Genomic DNA, 17,771 nt, shown 5'->3' with positions numbered 1-17,771 from the left:
GCAAGATAAAATGATGGAATTTTTAAAAATGCTAGGTTTCTCCATCATGCATACAAGAGCTTTAACTTTATTTACAAGATAGGCTTTTCAGGACCATTAAACCAAATCAAAGAATTGTGCTAATTAACTTACAAGCTTTCGTGTACTGAACGTCACACATTGATGTGTCCGAGTTCTGCACATCCTGAAGCAGCAGGTCACTATGAGGAAAAGATAAATATTAGCACATCATCCAAAAACATTTTCCTGAAACACAAAACGCTTGTCACCAGTTGCTGCAACACAAACGGCTCATTGGCCGTGCATGTCACCAGCATACAAGAGATGCATACTTTCATTCCTCTTCCAAGGCTAACCAATCCCAGTATTTTGCCAATACTCACTCATTGTGGTCGGCAAATCGCACACAGCGGCTGATGTTGCGATTCCAGGCACAGAAAGGGTCACGGGCGAGCACACAGTCTGAACAGGAGCGGTATTTGCTGCAATCTGCCATGGAAAGCTGTACCAGCCCAGCAGGAGAACCAGCAAAGAGCAGTGACTGCAGGAGAGAGGAAAAGTCAGTCAAGACAGGAGACTTAATGCATGATATAGGAGGTAGAAGAACAATGTTTGAGCCAGGCCTGTTGGAGGGTGAGATGCCTCAGAGTTGGAGTGTTCGACAGAAGGAAAGGGCACAGGTGACAGATAGGCGATTGAGGTGCGAGCTTGGAAAATGTTCTCACCGTCTGGGTAGAGAGCACCAGGCTGTGCACAGGAGATGGTTTGTCAAACATTTGAAGTTCCTCAATTAAATGTACAGTGGATCCAGTACTAACAGCTTTGTTCAGCCAACCATTACCTGAAGACAAAAAAAAAAAAAAAAAAAAAACACACAAAACACACGTGTCAGTAAAAGCATCTCTCAGTCCACACATGTACAATATACCATGGGCACAGAAATACTCCTCCATCACCAGCTATGTTAAGAGCTCCAGTAAACAATACAATGCAGACCTGTTCCAATGAAGAGGACATCATACAGCTCCCCATTCAGCCCTGCAGTCCTGTGCACTGCGAGTGTTGTAAGGTTGACTCCCTTCCTGACCAGCAAAGGACGCCCATGAACAGGCTGGACCGACTCATCCATAAGTGGGTGCTTCTTGGCAAAGTTCAGGGTGTTATCAGGAAGGTCCATGGAGCTGGCCATTCTGTGACGTCTGTGGTAATCTGTGATACACTGGAAGACGGGAGATTTCATTCAGAAATAAAAGTAATCCTGGAAAACATCTTATACAATTATTCTACCTCCAAGTCACCACAAATAGTTTTAAGAGATAACCGGTGTTCTTCACGTGAGGTCAGAAAACTGCACCCTATGTCTGCTCTAGAAAACCTTTTCTTCCATTATACTTACAGATCCGGGTCGAGGACTCGGCACAGACTCAGAGTAACGACCCCACTTCTGAGCTTGCTCACGATATTCCTTGTAGGGCCCGCCAAAAGCCTTCTGGATATCTTGGATAGAGTACCGACAAACTGCTGAGACAGCAACGTCACCCCTAAAATAAAAGAATATGTAAGCAAGAGAACACAAACAGCTAGGTCAGCCTGCAGTAACATTTTTATAGGTGTGAATAGGATTATAAATTGCACAAGCCTACAACACATATGAAAAACCATGTTTATTTGATGCTTAAAACTTAAATTAATACGTCACTTATTCTACTCTAGTTCACTTTTTATATTGTAACAAAAGTATAAATTAAATTCATTCTCTGGTAGGGCTGAAGCCTGTGGACACAGAGCAGCACAGAACACAGCATCAGGGATTACAATTAGACCTCAGGAATGTGACTTCAGTGCCATGAAACATAGATACTAGAGACGTTAGCTGTGTGTCCACAGCCCTCACATGACCTGGGCTCACGGAATAACACCCAGCATCTCCAACGGATAACGTGCAACTAAAACCAATGATTTCTCAACAGTCAGACTCCAGATGCACTTAAACTAACTGAATTAGTGGCATATGTTGAACTGGGTGATATAAAGTTCCATTTCATCATTAGGAAGTTCATACATGCAAAAGTATTCATCTCATCAAAGACAAACGGCTATTGTAAATGCTCTGTAGGGTAGTATGAAATAACACACACACTATACTACACTGGATGATAAGATCTCACCAGCGAGCTTGGAACACCGCGTAGAACTCTGTAGATCTCCAATTGTCAGTACGTAGTGTAAACACAGATTGCAATAGGTTAAAATGAAGCTGTTGCTCAGGAATAGAGCACACAAGCCGGGCCTTCAGGAAACTGGTCCACTTTTTCTGCAGAGTACGAGCCCCTCCTGAATCCCCCTGCAAGACAGTTATAATCCAGTTTTACATGCAGCCAAATTTGAAGAAAGGAAAAAAGTAAAAGAAAAAAAAAAAAGGTGAAAAAAAAAGGAAGCCACAATAAATTCAGATTATGGACGGTTGGCTCAGAAAAATGGGCAGCACATTTCTGGATACTGTTCTGTATGTGGATATCGTCAATGTCCTTAAACACCTCCGTAAATAAAAGTGGTAATAAAAAAGTAATAATCCCTAAACAATCCATAAATATATTTACCTAAACAAAATAAGAAAAAAAGGCTTGATTTAAAATAAAATAAATATGAACAAAATCTCATACTCTTGGCTACCGAATTTTAGAAAAAGGAGCTTCTAGATATTCCCCATTGGAAGTGTCCATATCAAATCAAGGAAGGAGAGAGAGGAGACAGATCACTGCACCCGCACAGACACTAACTCCCTCCCTACAATCATTTCACTGGCGTCCTACAACGAAGGGGACGTAATCAGTGGCTGAACATTCCACTGCATCGGCCTACATCAAGGAGCATGGGCCATGGGGCACATACCGATATAGAATATAAGCCCACATAGCCGTCACCCCAAGTATGTAACTTCATGGTCATCACCTAAAGCCTTTAGTGCCGTCTGCGTATACACTGCAAACTACTCATCATATTCAGGTTCCACTAACCTTGCAGACTCTGGCCACGCGCGACACCACTTGTTCACTGTAGCAGTCGTACTCTAGCGCCCGCTCCGTGAAGAAGAAATAGATCTTGTCGTCGTCCCCCAAATCATTATCCAAACTCTCTGGGATATGAGCAGAGCCCACAAAGTTTGCCTCTGGAGTGAAGAAACAGAAGGTTAAGGCGTTGTGAGGTGGATACAAGAACAAAGCGGGACAGGCAGCAGCACAGAGAAACCGCAATGAAAAATGAACTGTGTGATGTAAAGTGACAGTACATAGGACAGTGGCGATAAGGTTATAAAGTATAGGTGCTGAATACACGGGGGGTCCTCACCATTCAGCCAGGTTGCCAGATACTCCGTCTTTATACTATGTTGCGCCACACTGCGCTGAATCACGGGCTCTGTTCCCAGAAAGTTGAATAATGTAGCAGAATACAAAATCCCATCTGAAACAAAGATTGTATTTAAAGCTGTAATCCCAAAAAAACAAAATAAAACAATGCTAGCCTATAAGGTAAATAGAAATCCCAGAGAGACGAAAGAGCCACAACCAGAGCGAAACTGGTATTTCCCACCCACTCAGGCAAGTCAGACGGTCCAGAGCCATTTACTCACCTACAACAAGCCCAGTGTGACCAGACGATGGATCGTACGGACACTTCCCCCTCCCGTCTTCTAGGTTAACACTGTCCAGAGTGTATGACGGCAGCTCCTGGAGAGGAGTAAAGTACAGCTGGTCACCAGGAGCGAAAGAACAAAGAATATTTATGCTCTAAATGGAGTAGAACCCCTACAGTGACAGTGATCAGAGAATACCATGACACGGGCATATTGGCAGAAAGCCCCGTGCACTGAGGTTAACAATTGTTCATCCAACAAAGATTTTTCCCTAGAAACATTATATATATGTAAAAAAAAAAAAAAAAATAAAAAAAAAAAATATGAGTCTAACCCATAAAGGGAACTGCAGTTAGCATCAATAACCATATCTGACAGTGACCGGGCCAGAAGACCCTTGGAGGGCAGATAGTGACGCAGGGGTAGATCTATAGCGCTTGGGCCTGTGATTATGTAAGCCGCCGAGCACGATAAAATGACACGGGACTGGTTAGCGACGGCCACGTCACACTATACAGCCTCGCTGTCCTGAATAACTAATCTCACTTCACTTGCTGGCAAACATACACTGGCATTCAGCTGCTTATGCCAGCTGGGTAAACAACCCCCTGTACTGTGTGCCATCCTTTTACAACGAATGCCTGTTGAATATATAAAGCGGACGCTGCACTTATGTTTGTCAGTCTCGCAGAAGAGTGTCACCCCACTAAATGAATTTGTTGCTCTCAGCGGGGTACTCACGATATAAGCACACTTGGGCTGGAAGGCGTAGGTCCCGCAGGTAATGAGGTGAGTCTCATTATATTGCTGAAGGAGGCGGATATAGTTAAAACATTCAGTCTGCAATAGAGAATGGTAAAATAGTGTTAGAAGAATGAGGTTCTCAGTTACTAGAAATAAAACATGTGTTTAGGGCAGGAGGTATAATATGGGGGTTTCTCCCCTAACAGCCCTTTACCTGATTGCTCTTTCCTTTATTGACACATTCCTCCTTCCTTTCGCTTGGGGCTTCCCATATAATCTAACAGAGACAATATCCAGGCGTTACACAGTGTTTTACTTCACATGTCATCATGTGGACATGTCCTTGAGAATAGGGTTTAGTACAAATTCTGTAGATTCTTACCGGAGGCCGCAGCTCCTTTCCTATATTATTCAGGTCCAGAGTAAATATGATCTCTCGTGCACCCACATACAGCGCACCCCGATTTTCATCCAATGTCAGAGTCAGGTAGTGGGAGATACCTCTGTGCCAGAACTGGCGGACTTCAGAGACACCTAGACGTGTATGGGAGGGGGCGTTAGACAGCAGCGAGACACACAGAAATACACAGTATCCTCTCTACAGACTGCTCTGCAGGTCATGTGACTTGTCACATGGGGGTATATGAGGTATAATTACAGCATGACATCATCTCCCTGTGGAAGATGGAGCGGACACAAACAGGTGACATCAGACTGTCAGAGCAGAGGCTGTGCACCAACGTACTGGTAATCTGGTACAGATAGTCTGCCTTAGTCTTACTCTTCAGGAACGTTTGGCAGGTATCGCAGTGCTTAGTCTCACCTGAATATCGCACGGTTTTCCGTGGCATTTCATTCCATCCTCTGACTTCTATTCTTAAAAGAATGGCCACAATACACAACCACCGAGGAATCATCACCTCGTTTGGTCCTCTGTTTCCGAGTGCGGGAGTCTGCAAAATGAGGACAAGAATAGAGGGGATGTTGAAGACTATTTGGTGCACATTATTACCATTTCATAAGATCATGTAGTAGGCCAAACCAAGGTGCACTTATATTTGATGTAGCTTCATGGTCATTGCAACTCAAAGTATTCTTTTAAAACTTTCTTTTCCCACCACAGATGTGAAAATCATGGATATTCCCCAAACACGTCAGCTTAGCTACATCTATTAGTCTTGAAAATAAACAGGGTCTGCAGTACTTAAAAGGTACCGAGAACTGGACAAGCAAGGACAAAACTACACCCTCCAAAAAACAAACGTTCACCAGATTGGCTGCGCTATTTTAACTAGAACTCATATTTTGAGGCGATGTACTAACTCCACTCACCAAGACTAGATTTGTGGTAGTTTCACACAGGGCTGGACAAATCTCAGGAACCCCGATTCCACCCAGACTGAAAACCTGCTGCTCAACTATTTGAAGACTTTTCCACTTCCTGATCTCTCTACAGAGAGGAGCTGGGTCCTAGATTAGTCTAAGTGGCTTCTTGTCTGTCGTGTAAATTAAAGATTCGGCCAGACAGAGCTGGTCATTAGGCCTGATCACTGGATGAGCAGCTGCGAGTCCAGTTTAACCACAAATACAAGTCCGGTAGAATGACAGCATCGCAAGAGCCCCACCCAGTCAATGAACACAATCTGACAGTCAGTTTCACAGCAGAGCAATAAGGAACTTGCCTTGAGGTGAGCTGACCAGCAATTTAATTAGCAAATTGTTTGGGGCAACATTTCCATTATAATAAGTTACACTTTTTTTTTTTTTTTTAAATTAACCAACAGTTGCACATAACAGTTCTGACATTAGCAGACCACTTTGGAGAATATCTTGAGTGCTGATTTGATCATGTCAGCACTGGTATATTTATATCTATATTTATATTACATTTCAGGTCCTAGCAAGAGGTGGCCGGAGACTGAACTGGGTGGGAGTGATTGTAAGAACACAACCTTGGCAGGGACTATGAAAGTGAATTAGTCATTGGCAATCAGCCTAATCCACTTAGAAAAAAAAATAAAATAACATAATGTATGTATGTTTGCAGATCTTTTTAAACACACGATATGAAGAAATAAAATCAGGTCACTGTACGGTTATTTCCAGGGCACAGAATGGAAAAATGAGGCTAACGTTTGAGATAAGTGGAACATTTTAACATGTGTATTTTGTATGGAAAGAGAACATTATGAATGTTACCATTACGCACAGTTCTGCAACGAGCCGTTTCTGCTCCTCCAACAGCTGCACGACACGGTGACTCCGCTTGATAACCGTATTAAATTACAATTTGAATTAAGAGGTTAACCCATTTCATGCAACACTCAATGGTTTCAAAGTCACTCTTCGGCCGTCCCACAGATGCAAGGAAGAGTTAACAGAATGACTCAATATACGTACAAAAATCAAGGAAAAAATCAGATCACTTTGCTGTGCCAAGTGTGGAGGAGGAAAGAGCAGCAGAAAGGGATGAGGGTGGGAGTTAAAACAGGATACATTTCCTGGGATCTAGCTATTAAGCTGGAGAAAGACACTTCCTCCTGTTACAAAGGCTTCCCCTCCCCCCCTTCCTCAATATGAGCAACTAAACAGGGGAGGGGGAAGCAAAGTAACAGGGAAGCTTCCTGTGGGTTAGAGATAGGTAACAGAATTTCCTACAAGGCACTGGCTTGGAGAGAGGCGCTGTGCCTTGTAGTTCTACAACAGCGGGAGACCCGGACTTTGCTGCAGTGAATCAGTGGAATGAGATGAATGGAAGACTCTACAACATAGGACCTGGAAAGGATGTGCATACTGCTGTATATATAGATGGAGAAAGCAACCTTAATAGTATATTTAGCTACATAAAAACAAGTTGGATGTATAAACTTAAATTCTTCTGGGTGTCTCACACACACACACACACACCGTGAATGAACAGACAAGTGTGTGTGTGTGAGTATCATTGCCTGCAGAGGTGGGGGAGCAGGGCCATACAGGCATAAAATGATCATATCTCCACAAATGGCCGAGCATTATAGTCTCCATGTTATGTGGCAAAGAAAAAAAATATATATATCCATCTCTAATTGAAAATTCACCAGGGGAAACATTTCTATTTGACATTATTTAGAGGTATATCCGGTTTTTCCCAGACAAGCTCTGTCGGTCTGCTCCCATTAAGTCACGCTTCTTTACAAAAGCCAATATATATTTTTACTGGCTGTTTTAGCGGAAATAGTAAACATTATTCATAAAATGAAGTACAGTATCTCTTTAAAGGTCTACTGCTGTAATTATTTCCATACAAGTAATCCGCTCGTATAAAATATTCATACACTGAACCAACAAGTCTGCTATACAAAGCGAACATCGTATGGTCTGAGCAGCGTCAGTCTGGGGAGGAAATGTTCCCAGTTACAGAGGACAAACCATGAGCGATCATAACCCCTGTTTGACACACAGCTGTAGATCACAACTTCATTTTTCAGTCTCAGTGATTTTGGTAGTTTTGACTCAACACATCCCTTAGATGTTGTGCGAGAGGAAACGTAAAGCTGATCACATGACCAGACCAGGGTCTCGCACACACAAAACCCAAATTATAACAGAACTGGTTTGCAAGAGCACAGTATGACTGATGTGACAACAGACCAGCCTGGGCTCTGTCTGCTGCAGTTCCATGTTGACTGTACAGTCATTTTGGGTCCTATAGATTGTAAGCTTGCGAGTAGGGTTCTCTTACCTCTCTGTCTGTATGTATTACCCAGTATGGTCTTATCAATGTTTGTTCCCAATTGTAAAGCGCTATGGAATTTGCTGGCGCTATATAAATAAATGTTGATGATGATGATGATTTTGGGTCCAATTCTAAAATGACCAGACAGACTGACAAGTGATCTATTCAGCTAGTTTCTGCCTTTAGAGAACAATTCAAACTAATCACAAGTACACTGGATTAATATTATAAAATCAACGCCTTTTCATAAAACATTTCTAAGTAAAAAGCTGCAGATCTGACCAAAGTCTGCTCTGTGGAGCCAACGAGAAACCCTTTCACTATTTCCAAGTCTGACTACATGGTGAGGAGATGGCATTTGAAATGCTGTTAATGGTCATCTAGCGCAACTAGCAGGATTTTTTGGTAATTACTGAAAGCTTTGAAGTGGGAACACAACAAGACGACAAATAGCAGAGAATATTTTAAGCACAGAAATATTTAAAAAAAAAAAAAAAAAAAAAAAAAAAAAAAATTACATACATAAGCCACTGACAAGTGAATAACATGGATTCTCTCATTACACCCATCAAGGGGTGGGATATATTGGGCAGCAAGTGAACAGTCAGCTCTTGAAGTTGATGTGTTGGAAACAGAAAAAAAAAAATGGGCAAGTGTAAGGATTTGAGAGACTTTAGCTTCACAATTTGGCTTGTGTCAAATGTCTGGGTCCAAAACGACAGGACTTCTGGGGTGTTCCCAGTATGCAGTGGTTAGTACCTACCACATGTGGTCCAAGGAAGGACAACCAGTGACCTGGCCACCCAAGGCTCAGATGCACATAGGGAGTGACGGCTAGCCCCAGACAGATCCAGTCCCACAGAAGAGCTACTTTAGTACAAATTGCTGAAAAAGTTAATGCTGACTATGATAGGAAGGTGTCAGAACTCAGAGCATTGCAGCTCGCTGCAGTCTGGTCAGTGCACCCATGCTGACTGTCCAGCAGAACTGGACCATGGAGCAATGGAAGAAGCTGGCCTGGTCTGATGAATCATGTTTTCTTTTAAATACGTGAATAGCCATGTGTGTGCACGCACGTCGTTTATCTGAGGAGGAGATGGCACCAAGATGCAAAAGGAAACCTGGCAGAGGCAGTGTGATGATCTGGGCAAAGCTCTGCTGGGAAACCTTGGGGCCTGAAATTCACGTGGATGTTACTTTGACACGTACCACCTACCTAAGCATTGTTGCAGTCAGGGCCGGATTAACCCAATGGGCTTTCTGGGCTACAGCCCAGGGGCCTCGGGCAGCTGGGGGGCCCTAACAAGGATTTTTATAAGTTCTGTCACTTTTTTTTCTTCTTTTAATTATGCCGACTTCTTCAACTGTCACTCTATGCAACTATTTCCATTAGCTGCCCTGCTGTCACTAGTGCGGGTGTGGTGCGCTTCTTAGTGAGGAGGACTTGAGAGTGAGACCATGACATCTCTATGTCATAGTCTCACGAGATCTCCTCACCAAGCAGCGCACCGCGCACTGTGCCAGCACTAGTGACAGCAGGGCAAGAAGAATAAAGGTGTCGCCTGCAGCGAAGAGGGGAGAGAGAGGGACCAGAGGACGTAGTTCGTAGGTAGGTGCTCGGGAACAGGGGGGGGGGGGTTCTGGTGCATGTACATGTTAATCAACACAAACTTCACATTATCAATTGATATTACTCAAATGTATTACAGGTTTTTCATTGACTTCCCATTATAAGTTTAGCCAGTTTTATAGATGGTATTAACTTGATTTTCAAATGATTTGCTCTGGTAAAAATATAGCTAGCTTGTCTTGGAAGAATAGGTAAAAGGATGGTGTCAAGATTAAGTAACTTTAATTTTTTGTATAAATACATATTATTCTTCCACGACCCTGATGATATTCAGATACAAAATTAAATTTTATAGTAGGTTCACTAATATCTGGAATATGGACAGACTGGCTATTTTATTGGATGCTGCCCACCAATTTTATCCACCACTAACTTGATAGCCTTAAGAAAATTGCGACTGTATCCTCTCTCTAAAAAACAAACGGCTCGTCTATTGTAATTGTCTGAATTAGTACATGTAAGCATTAACAGATTTGAAGTGCATATAAATAAATACTTTATGGTTGTCTATATTAAATCCAATATTAAGATCAAGGAATATTTTCTTTCTGTATAGCTGATGAATTGCCTTTCCATAAATCAAAACATCATTGTTGTATCTACACCATAGGTACATCTAATTAGAGAAGGGATTGATGCCCTAAATTAATTTTTCAAATCTACCAATAAAAGATAGATCCATATTTAAAATACTCCTTCTCTAAAATAAATTGAGAACATAGAATAATAAACAGTATTTGATTATCTATCACATAGGTGTTGGTAAGGAACCATAGTACAGTTTGTATATACTAATCATGACGTAAAACATTGTAGATGTAAATGGGGGGGCCTCACAGTACCCCTAGCCCAGGGGCCTACAATGTCTTAATCCGGCCCTGGTTGCAGTTCAAGTATACCCCTTCATGGCAATGGTATTCCCTGATGGCAGTGGCCTCTTTCAGCAGGATAATGCACCCTTCCACACTGCAAACATTTTTCAGGAATGTTATGAGGAACATGACAGATTTGAAGGTGTTAAGTTGGCCTCCAAATTCGCCAGATCTCAATTCGATTAAGCATCTGTGGGATGTGCTGGAAAAACAATCCAAGCCATGGGGGCCACCTCCAACTTACAAGACTTAAAGGCTCTGCTGTCAACATGTTGGTGCCAACACACATACACAGCAGAGTTGAAAGGAACGTCCAGGGTTGCAAACTCCATAATCTGCAATTTCTATACCTCGTTGTGGATTTGCTCTGTAGAAAACATGACTAAATCAAACCGGAAGAGAGTGTACCACAGAGTTAGTTAACATTTTGGTTGTCACCTAATGGGAGTTCATTTGTAGCCGACGCTCCCATAATTAATACAGAATTTCACCCTCTGTCAATTTAAGACTAGAGTAGATTACTAGTTGAAGAAAGAGATAGAGACAGATGGAGAGAGAGATTTGCAGAGTGGCTTACAGGTAAACAAAAGAGACTTGAAAGGCTCTGTGTATGAAGTATATTAGGCCAATTAAACATCATCACTACTTACAATAAACATTGTTCCAAAACCCCTTGCAGACAATACCTCCCATTATGCCACTAGTACATAAGCTCCTGGGGTGCGGTGTTCTATTATACCTGCAGTATGAGATAAATTATCCCATCCTACCATTTGTGTGTAAGCTTTTGGGAGTCCAGATCTACGTGGAGTATGGGCTCCTATAGTAGTATACACATGGGGGTAGACTTACCAAACTGCCGGTTAGAAAAAAGTGGAGATGTTGCCAACCAATCAGATTCTAGTTATTTATTTAGTACATTCTACAAAATGACAGCTAGAATCTGATTGGTTGCTATAGGCAACATCCCCACTTTTTTTTAAACCCCACAGCATAGTAAATTTACCCCCTGGAGCTTCGCTGGTCTAAAAAAAATAAAAAAAAACACACAACAGTGGCCATATCTGATACACCACTGTCTGAAGAGGATCACTGATATTGCTTGTTTGTGAGTGTACACTCAGACTTCTACCGACCAGTACCAGGTATCATTGCTGTATCTCCTGGTCATGGAATCCACCCACATACAAAGGAAGATGGACAGATCCTGGCAGGGCAGAATAATCTATTTATAAAGCATCTATACATGTGCACAACCTCAGGATCTCTTACAAAGGTTTATATACTACTAAATCAGGGGTGGGCAGCCTTTTCCAGTGTGCTGGGTAAAGTAAATATATATAATATGCATTTATTATTTTATCATGCTAACAACATGTTAATAAGGAAGTAATGGGACCAATAAATAAACATTCATATTATGCCACACAGTAGCGCCACCAATTTCATGTATACACAAACAATTTACTACTAAAAACATATGTAGGCAGCTGTATTTTCTGATGTGCTGTTCACCTTGGAGTCGTCATACAGGGTACAGACATCTTCGCTTCCGCAGCGGAACAAGAGTAGCTGCTGTACATACGTTTCGGCCACCGTCAGCAGCTTGTGTGAAGCAGGAAAGCCCACAAATTGGTAAGCTTTTTAGTAGAAAATGGTAATTTTCTACTACCATTACTATATAGTAAAGTCCATTGGGCAAGGCATCCCTTATTTCTGGTACTGGCTGCTGGTTTGGTCAATTATAGCTATGACTATGCAGGAAACACTAATAACGCTACAATCCTACCTGCTCACTCATGACCTTAACCCACTGTCTCAACGCACAATCCCCTCACCTCACAAACAAAAGACAAGTTGCAGGCCCACTTAATGCTACACCAGATCAGTGGGAGGCAAAATTTTACTGCCAGGAAGACACACACACACACACACGTAAGACGTTCCCCAGGCAGAGAACAAACTATAACCTCCTCAATAAAGGGTACGTCTCCCAGCAGCAAGGAATGTGACACAAGACCAGCGAGAGTGACGTCATCCCACGTGGATGTAACCAGAAGGATTCAGCCAGCAGGTGACAGGACAATCCCCACATCCTGCAAGTATCGGTGTTTGTTATAGCGCTGAAGGAAGCACAGTCACTCCTCTCGGCTAGATAATATAGAATAAGAAGTAATCCATAAATTGTAACCTATGTACTCCTATTGCATCACTGTGTTAGTCACTTCAAGCCTCCCAAAAATACAAATAAATGCAGTGTATGACATACCTGTAGCTGGTCACATCAGCCAGCAATGTTATACACACACACACACGATCACCCCAGTACAAACTCAGCTTACAGAGACCCCGTTACGTCCCAGTGTAACTGTGTGGATATGTTCCACCTACACACTGCTTAAAAATGGTGTTCTTGGGAACTAGATTTGAGAACCACAGCAGAAACCTTTCTGATCAGCAGAATACGGTGTTCAGTGTCATCTGCATTATACAGTAGGCTCAGTGACATATTGAGAGAGCAGAGGGTTCCTATGGCCTCATCTGGCCTGAGGGATGCCAGTCTCATAGCATAGACACAGACTGAGGTCTACATAGAGATGGATAGGAATGGTTACACGGCATTGTCATGCAGCAGCCAATCTGTGTTCCCCATGCATGACAGTTTTACTAATCTAGTGTGAAAATTAAAATAAACACACACACATATACATATATATACACACACACAATCTCCTGAGGGGTGGAACTTCTGTCAAGACAAGCAACAGCTGTATTTCTCTGATCACCTCCATTTTGGACGCTCACTTGCCTGCCTGGCCCAACCCTTTTTTTTTATCTAACTTACTGGTTTAGCCAAAAAAAGCATTAATTTTTGCAAATTTCCTTGTCAATCATGTAAATTCCTGTTAACTATATTCTACAAGAATATACATAGTTTCTTTAGGTTCTAAAAAGGCACTATTTCATGAAATTTCCCTTTGATGGATTTGTAAGTTATATAAATAACAGCATTTAATTGCCATTTCAGCAAATCTCCATACTAGATTCCCACATTGAGAAGGGAGAATAGACACTAGAGAAGAACAGATATTCAGAAGTAAATAGGTAATTACTGTATCAATGAAAGTATTTTTATTTGTGCCAAAGCACAGGTCTATCATGATCAGATTTACTACATTTTGATCTAAAAACAGAACATCCCATGTTAAAAAGCATTTAAAGAAATAAAAAAAAAATACCAATAAACATTGAAGTTTTAATATCACCAAGTTGAATGTCCGCTTTTCTTAATCAGGACCAAGTAATTTTCCTGGGCAGAACTCACTTCCTGGTCTCAGCAATGGATGTACATTTATTAATGCAACTATAAAATGTATTTTATTACACAATATATGCAGTAAGAGCATATTTCCTACAGTTCAATAAATCAATATAGGAGAGTTGCCTCCATTGATCCTGGACATAAAAAAATCCATTCATCCAAGTAACTTATGTAAATTGATACTACTGAATGGTCACTGCGAGCTCTTGAGATTGAATTGTATTGATGATGTCTTCCTGCCTATTCCTTGGGATAACACTTTGTAAAAGGACTTAGTTATAATTGTATACAACATAGTTTTCATTACTTTCCTCAACATTCCTTGATGCAATTGCCCTCATCACAGGGGATAAACGTTTGTTTGTCAATAAAATGTAACTACTTCATATCTGCACTTAACAGGCAAATATTTTAAAATAAATATACCAGGCCTTTCAGATTATGAACTCTGATAAGGATTGAAAATGCCAGCTATATAGCTAGGTACACACTACAGGTTATTCATCTGATTATCGTGTCAATCACACGATAAACAACTGTTCAGTTCGATATTGCATCAGTGTGTACGATCCCATGATAAGGTTTTACCGAACCAAAGCACATAGCATCATTTTATTTCATGTTATAACCAGACTAAAAATACCTATAAACGATGGAATAATGTTGGGCAAATTCTGAAGTGTGTATGCACTCGGGACCAGCAGTGTAGGCAGATCTCTGTAGAGTGGACAGAGTCTCTTCAGCCAATGGTTATGACAGATGAAGAGCACAGATCTGAAGGTAAATCCTGTAGGTGTGTATGTATGAATCGGCATGCAGATCAAAGCTTTCAATCCTATGCAACATATTGCATTTTCCTGGAGGATTTTTCTGTAGTGTGTACCCAGCTTTATTGTGCAAACTAGGCCTGTAGAAATCAGTGTTACTGTGAATACTGACAAAAGAGAATGCTTCACTCAAAACAATTCACAATTCTCATTAAGGGGGCACGGACGGACAACTTCATAAAGCCATCTGTATTAAATGGAAATACACATTTTTATTCTATTCTCTTCTGTGAACTGAAGGTAGATGATGTAGAATAACTTTGCCTGTGGCCCCAAGCCTGCCCTTCTTTATAGCTAATTAATGAATGAGGTAATGATGATCTGCAGGGATAGAAGTTACTGAAATAACTCACTGGACCAATTTTATTGACCAGTAACAGATGCCAGAGCAAAGACTGGACAGTGTAATTTGATGATAATTCACTGATGCAGCCATCCCATCTGGAAAATTGGTTACATGATATGTCAGTGAAATGAGATTACCAGCACTGCCACTACCTCCAGCTGCATGAGGCCTGAAGCCTGCGGTATTGAGTGTACATCATCCACACCAAGTCCTGCAATCTGCTGCATGTAGGGTCCCCCATCATATACGTGTGTCTTCTTTATAACTAGACAACTAATGTGTCAGTGGGATAAGAGAAAATCCAGATCCCTCAATTTTAACCATCTCCACCATCATAACACGGCGCCACCCTGCAAGTGTATTGATATTAGGGGTGGATTAGCAGCAGTCAGGTTTTAGCTTGTTGGACAGATTTAAACACCCTAAAGGTGTTTATAGGTTGCCCACAATTGCCACATTTAAAATGCTGCGTCAGCTGCGCGCAATGCCTGAAGAAACCCCAATAACCCGAGTTGTGGATCGTGTCCTCCAGTTCCACACATCCCCCTCTTGCACACACGTGCAAACCTTTCCCCTGCACACTAATCTCCCCTCCCCCTTACACTATATACAAACCTCCCCCCTCCTCTTTATACTGTCCAGACTTCTGCTAGTCAGCAAGAAATCCCTGCCCCCCAGAACTGCAACAACACAGCACACAATACAAAGTGTGCAGGACCACAACATACACCTAGTGCGTATAGTGCACACGTCCGGGACACGGCTCGGCTCACCTGCTCCCGGAGATCTCGGTGAGATAATGCTTCGATCCACTTATCCCCAAGTGAGATCACAGGCTCAGGAATCTCCAGCAATGCTCACTCCTAGTGCCGCTTCCTCCACACACTCTGCAGAGTCCCAGATACAGTGAGGTCCACACCAGGTCCAGGGACAATATACAGCCAGCTGTAGGTCCAGTATCTAGATAACGCTATGTACCATGCCCAGCCTCAGTGGTCGGGTATATACGCTGCAGTAGGACTCTTCCCAGGTCAGATCCTCCAGCACTGCATCCACTAGAAGCGCGTCCTGCCCCGATCTCTCCGCACTGCTCCGTCTCCTCCTCTGCTCTTCTCATCTTTCAATCGCCAGCTTTTTTTTTCTGTCTTATTCCCAACCCATTCCTGACGTCACCGATGGGGGATGGGGCATCCTACAGGCAGATCTCCCTGTGTATAATACAGGAGATTATAAATGCCTCTATTGTCCCAGATAAAGTGAATTTAGAGTTCTGGGCGTCTCTGGAGAGCCCCCAGAGGGGTTGTTCGGTAATGGGAGGGTATATACAGTATCTTGTTCTGTCTATTCCTCTGTTATGGAAAGTCCCCGTTTGTAAAGATTTGTTGGTGGAAAAGTTTGTTCCTTACGTTCCATAGTCCTCTCTGTTTGTCCCAAACCTCTTATCCCTATTTACTTCAACTTCCAAGTCTAATAGACAGAGAGAGAGAGAGATATGTATGGAATAACAATAGACTATCTCCAACAATGTGCTTATTGGTCTCACTATACATTATGGCGTTTTGTATCTATTTTAGCTGCGTTTTATGTAAACAGCTGATAAGTTGCATGATGGGCGTCTAAACATGCCCAAAACGCATTACATACATTTTATGACTATCCACCTATACGTAATAAATAGTTGCCAACTGTCCCTAATTTCCAGGGATAGTTCTCGGTACTAGAGATCTGTCCCTAGAAATGTCTCTTTTTTTTTTTTTTTTTTAACAACTATTGACACTGCCCCCTTGATGCCATTGTTACCATCTATTCTTATTTTCTGGGTGTTATAAGTTGATATTATAACATTGATATAAACCTACAAAATTGTTGTCTCCACTGTCTGTAAGTGATTCGTCCACAGAAACTCTGTTTTAGGGGTCTATTTTCAAAGCACCGCAAAATATGAATGAAACTTTTCAATCCTCATCGCATAGATGCGGATTGAAAGATTTCTCATATTTATTAAAAAATCAACACAGGAATAGCTGTTCCAAAAAACGGCTCTTCCTGTGAAGTGTATGAGTATCACTTACCTAACACTGTCTTTTCTCTTGCGGTCCTTAAGTGAACTTCTTCGGCTTGTTTGTAATCCTTGTGCGCATGCGCCATCGCAAAACTCGTGCATGTGCACAGAGCAGGTTAGTGTAATACGAAAAAAGACAAATTAGCATGTGACAGGGAGGGATCACATAATCCCTCAACACATGCGCTGAAACTTTTCAATTGTGTTAATGAAGCTGTCGTACATTATCATGACAAGTTTCCGAAAAAAAATTCTTTTATTGATAAATAGCGTTACTGAGCACTCCCCATACACTGTTATGGGTAGTGCTCAGTAAAATGAAGAGAGATGCAAAGCAGCAGGATGAAATTATGGTAAATTACATTTTTGTGGTTAATCCCCGAAAAGATTTAACAGGGAGATTTTGTTTGTTAAACAGGCCTCTTAGTCATAATAAATATTAGTTGGTGTAACTTACAAATATATGTTAAAATCCCTTTAAGTAGCAGAATGGCAGGACTTGTCCAGGGCTCCTGCAGTTGAGGGGATACCCTCCAAAGACCATTTCCAGCACAGCAGGGCTTAAGCTGGGTACACAGCACATAAAATTTCTCCCTATCTGATATCTTTAACAATT

General features: G+C 41.8%; 1 protein-coding gene across 12 annotated transcripts in view; it reads right to left on the bottom strand.

The window, feature by feature from the left end:
- Positions 1-17,771, bottom strand: part of SEMA4C (semaphorin 4C) — a 465,016-nt gene that overhangs the window by 2,382 nt on the left and 444,863 nt on the right. For 11 of the 12 annotated variants that reach the window (XM_075207325.1, XM_075207330.1, XM_075207327.1 and 8 more), the window contains 13 exons: positions 5,202-5,331; positions 4,761-4,912; positions 4,593-4,655; positions 4,376-4,474; positions 3,632-3,728; positions 3,349-3,462; positions 3,018-3,169; positions 2,169-2,344; positions 1,397-1,541; positions 997-1,219; positions 726-841; positions 384-541; positions 133-200 (listed from right to left, as the gene is read on the bottom strand). In XM_075207325.1, the coding sequence (XP_075063426.1) occupies positions 133-200; positions 384-541; positions 726-841; positions 997-1,219; positions 1,397-1,541; positions 2,169-2,344; positions 3,018-3,169; positions 3,349-3,462; positions 3,632-3,728; positions 4,376-4,474; positions 4,593-4,655; positions 4,761-4,912; positions 5,202-5,331 (1,693 nt within the window). Of the gene's footprint in view, positions 1-132; positions 201-383; positions 542-725; positions 842-996; positions 1,220-1,396; positions 1,542-2,168; positions 2,345-3,017; positions 3,170-3,348; positions 3,463-3,631; positions 3,729-4,375; positions 4,475-4,592; positions 4,656-4,760; positions 4,913-5,201; positions 5,332-15,866; positions 16,244-17,771 lie in introns of those variants that run through there. The other variant, XM_075207333.1, reaches the window with a different exon arrangement.

This window comes from Mixophyes fleayi, chromosome 4 (assembly GCF_038048845.1).
Source record: "Mixophyes fleayi isolate aMixFle1 chromosome 4, aMixFle1.hap1, whole genome shotgun sequence".
NCBI lineage: Eukaryota > Metazoa > Chordata > Amphibia > Anura > Limnodynastidae > Mixophyes > Mixophyes fleayi.
The sequence above is the reverse complement of the archived record's forward strand: the minus strand, read 5'-3'. Positions and strand labels throughout refer to the sequence as shown.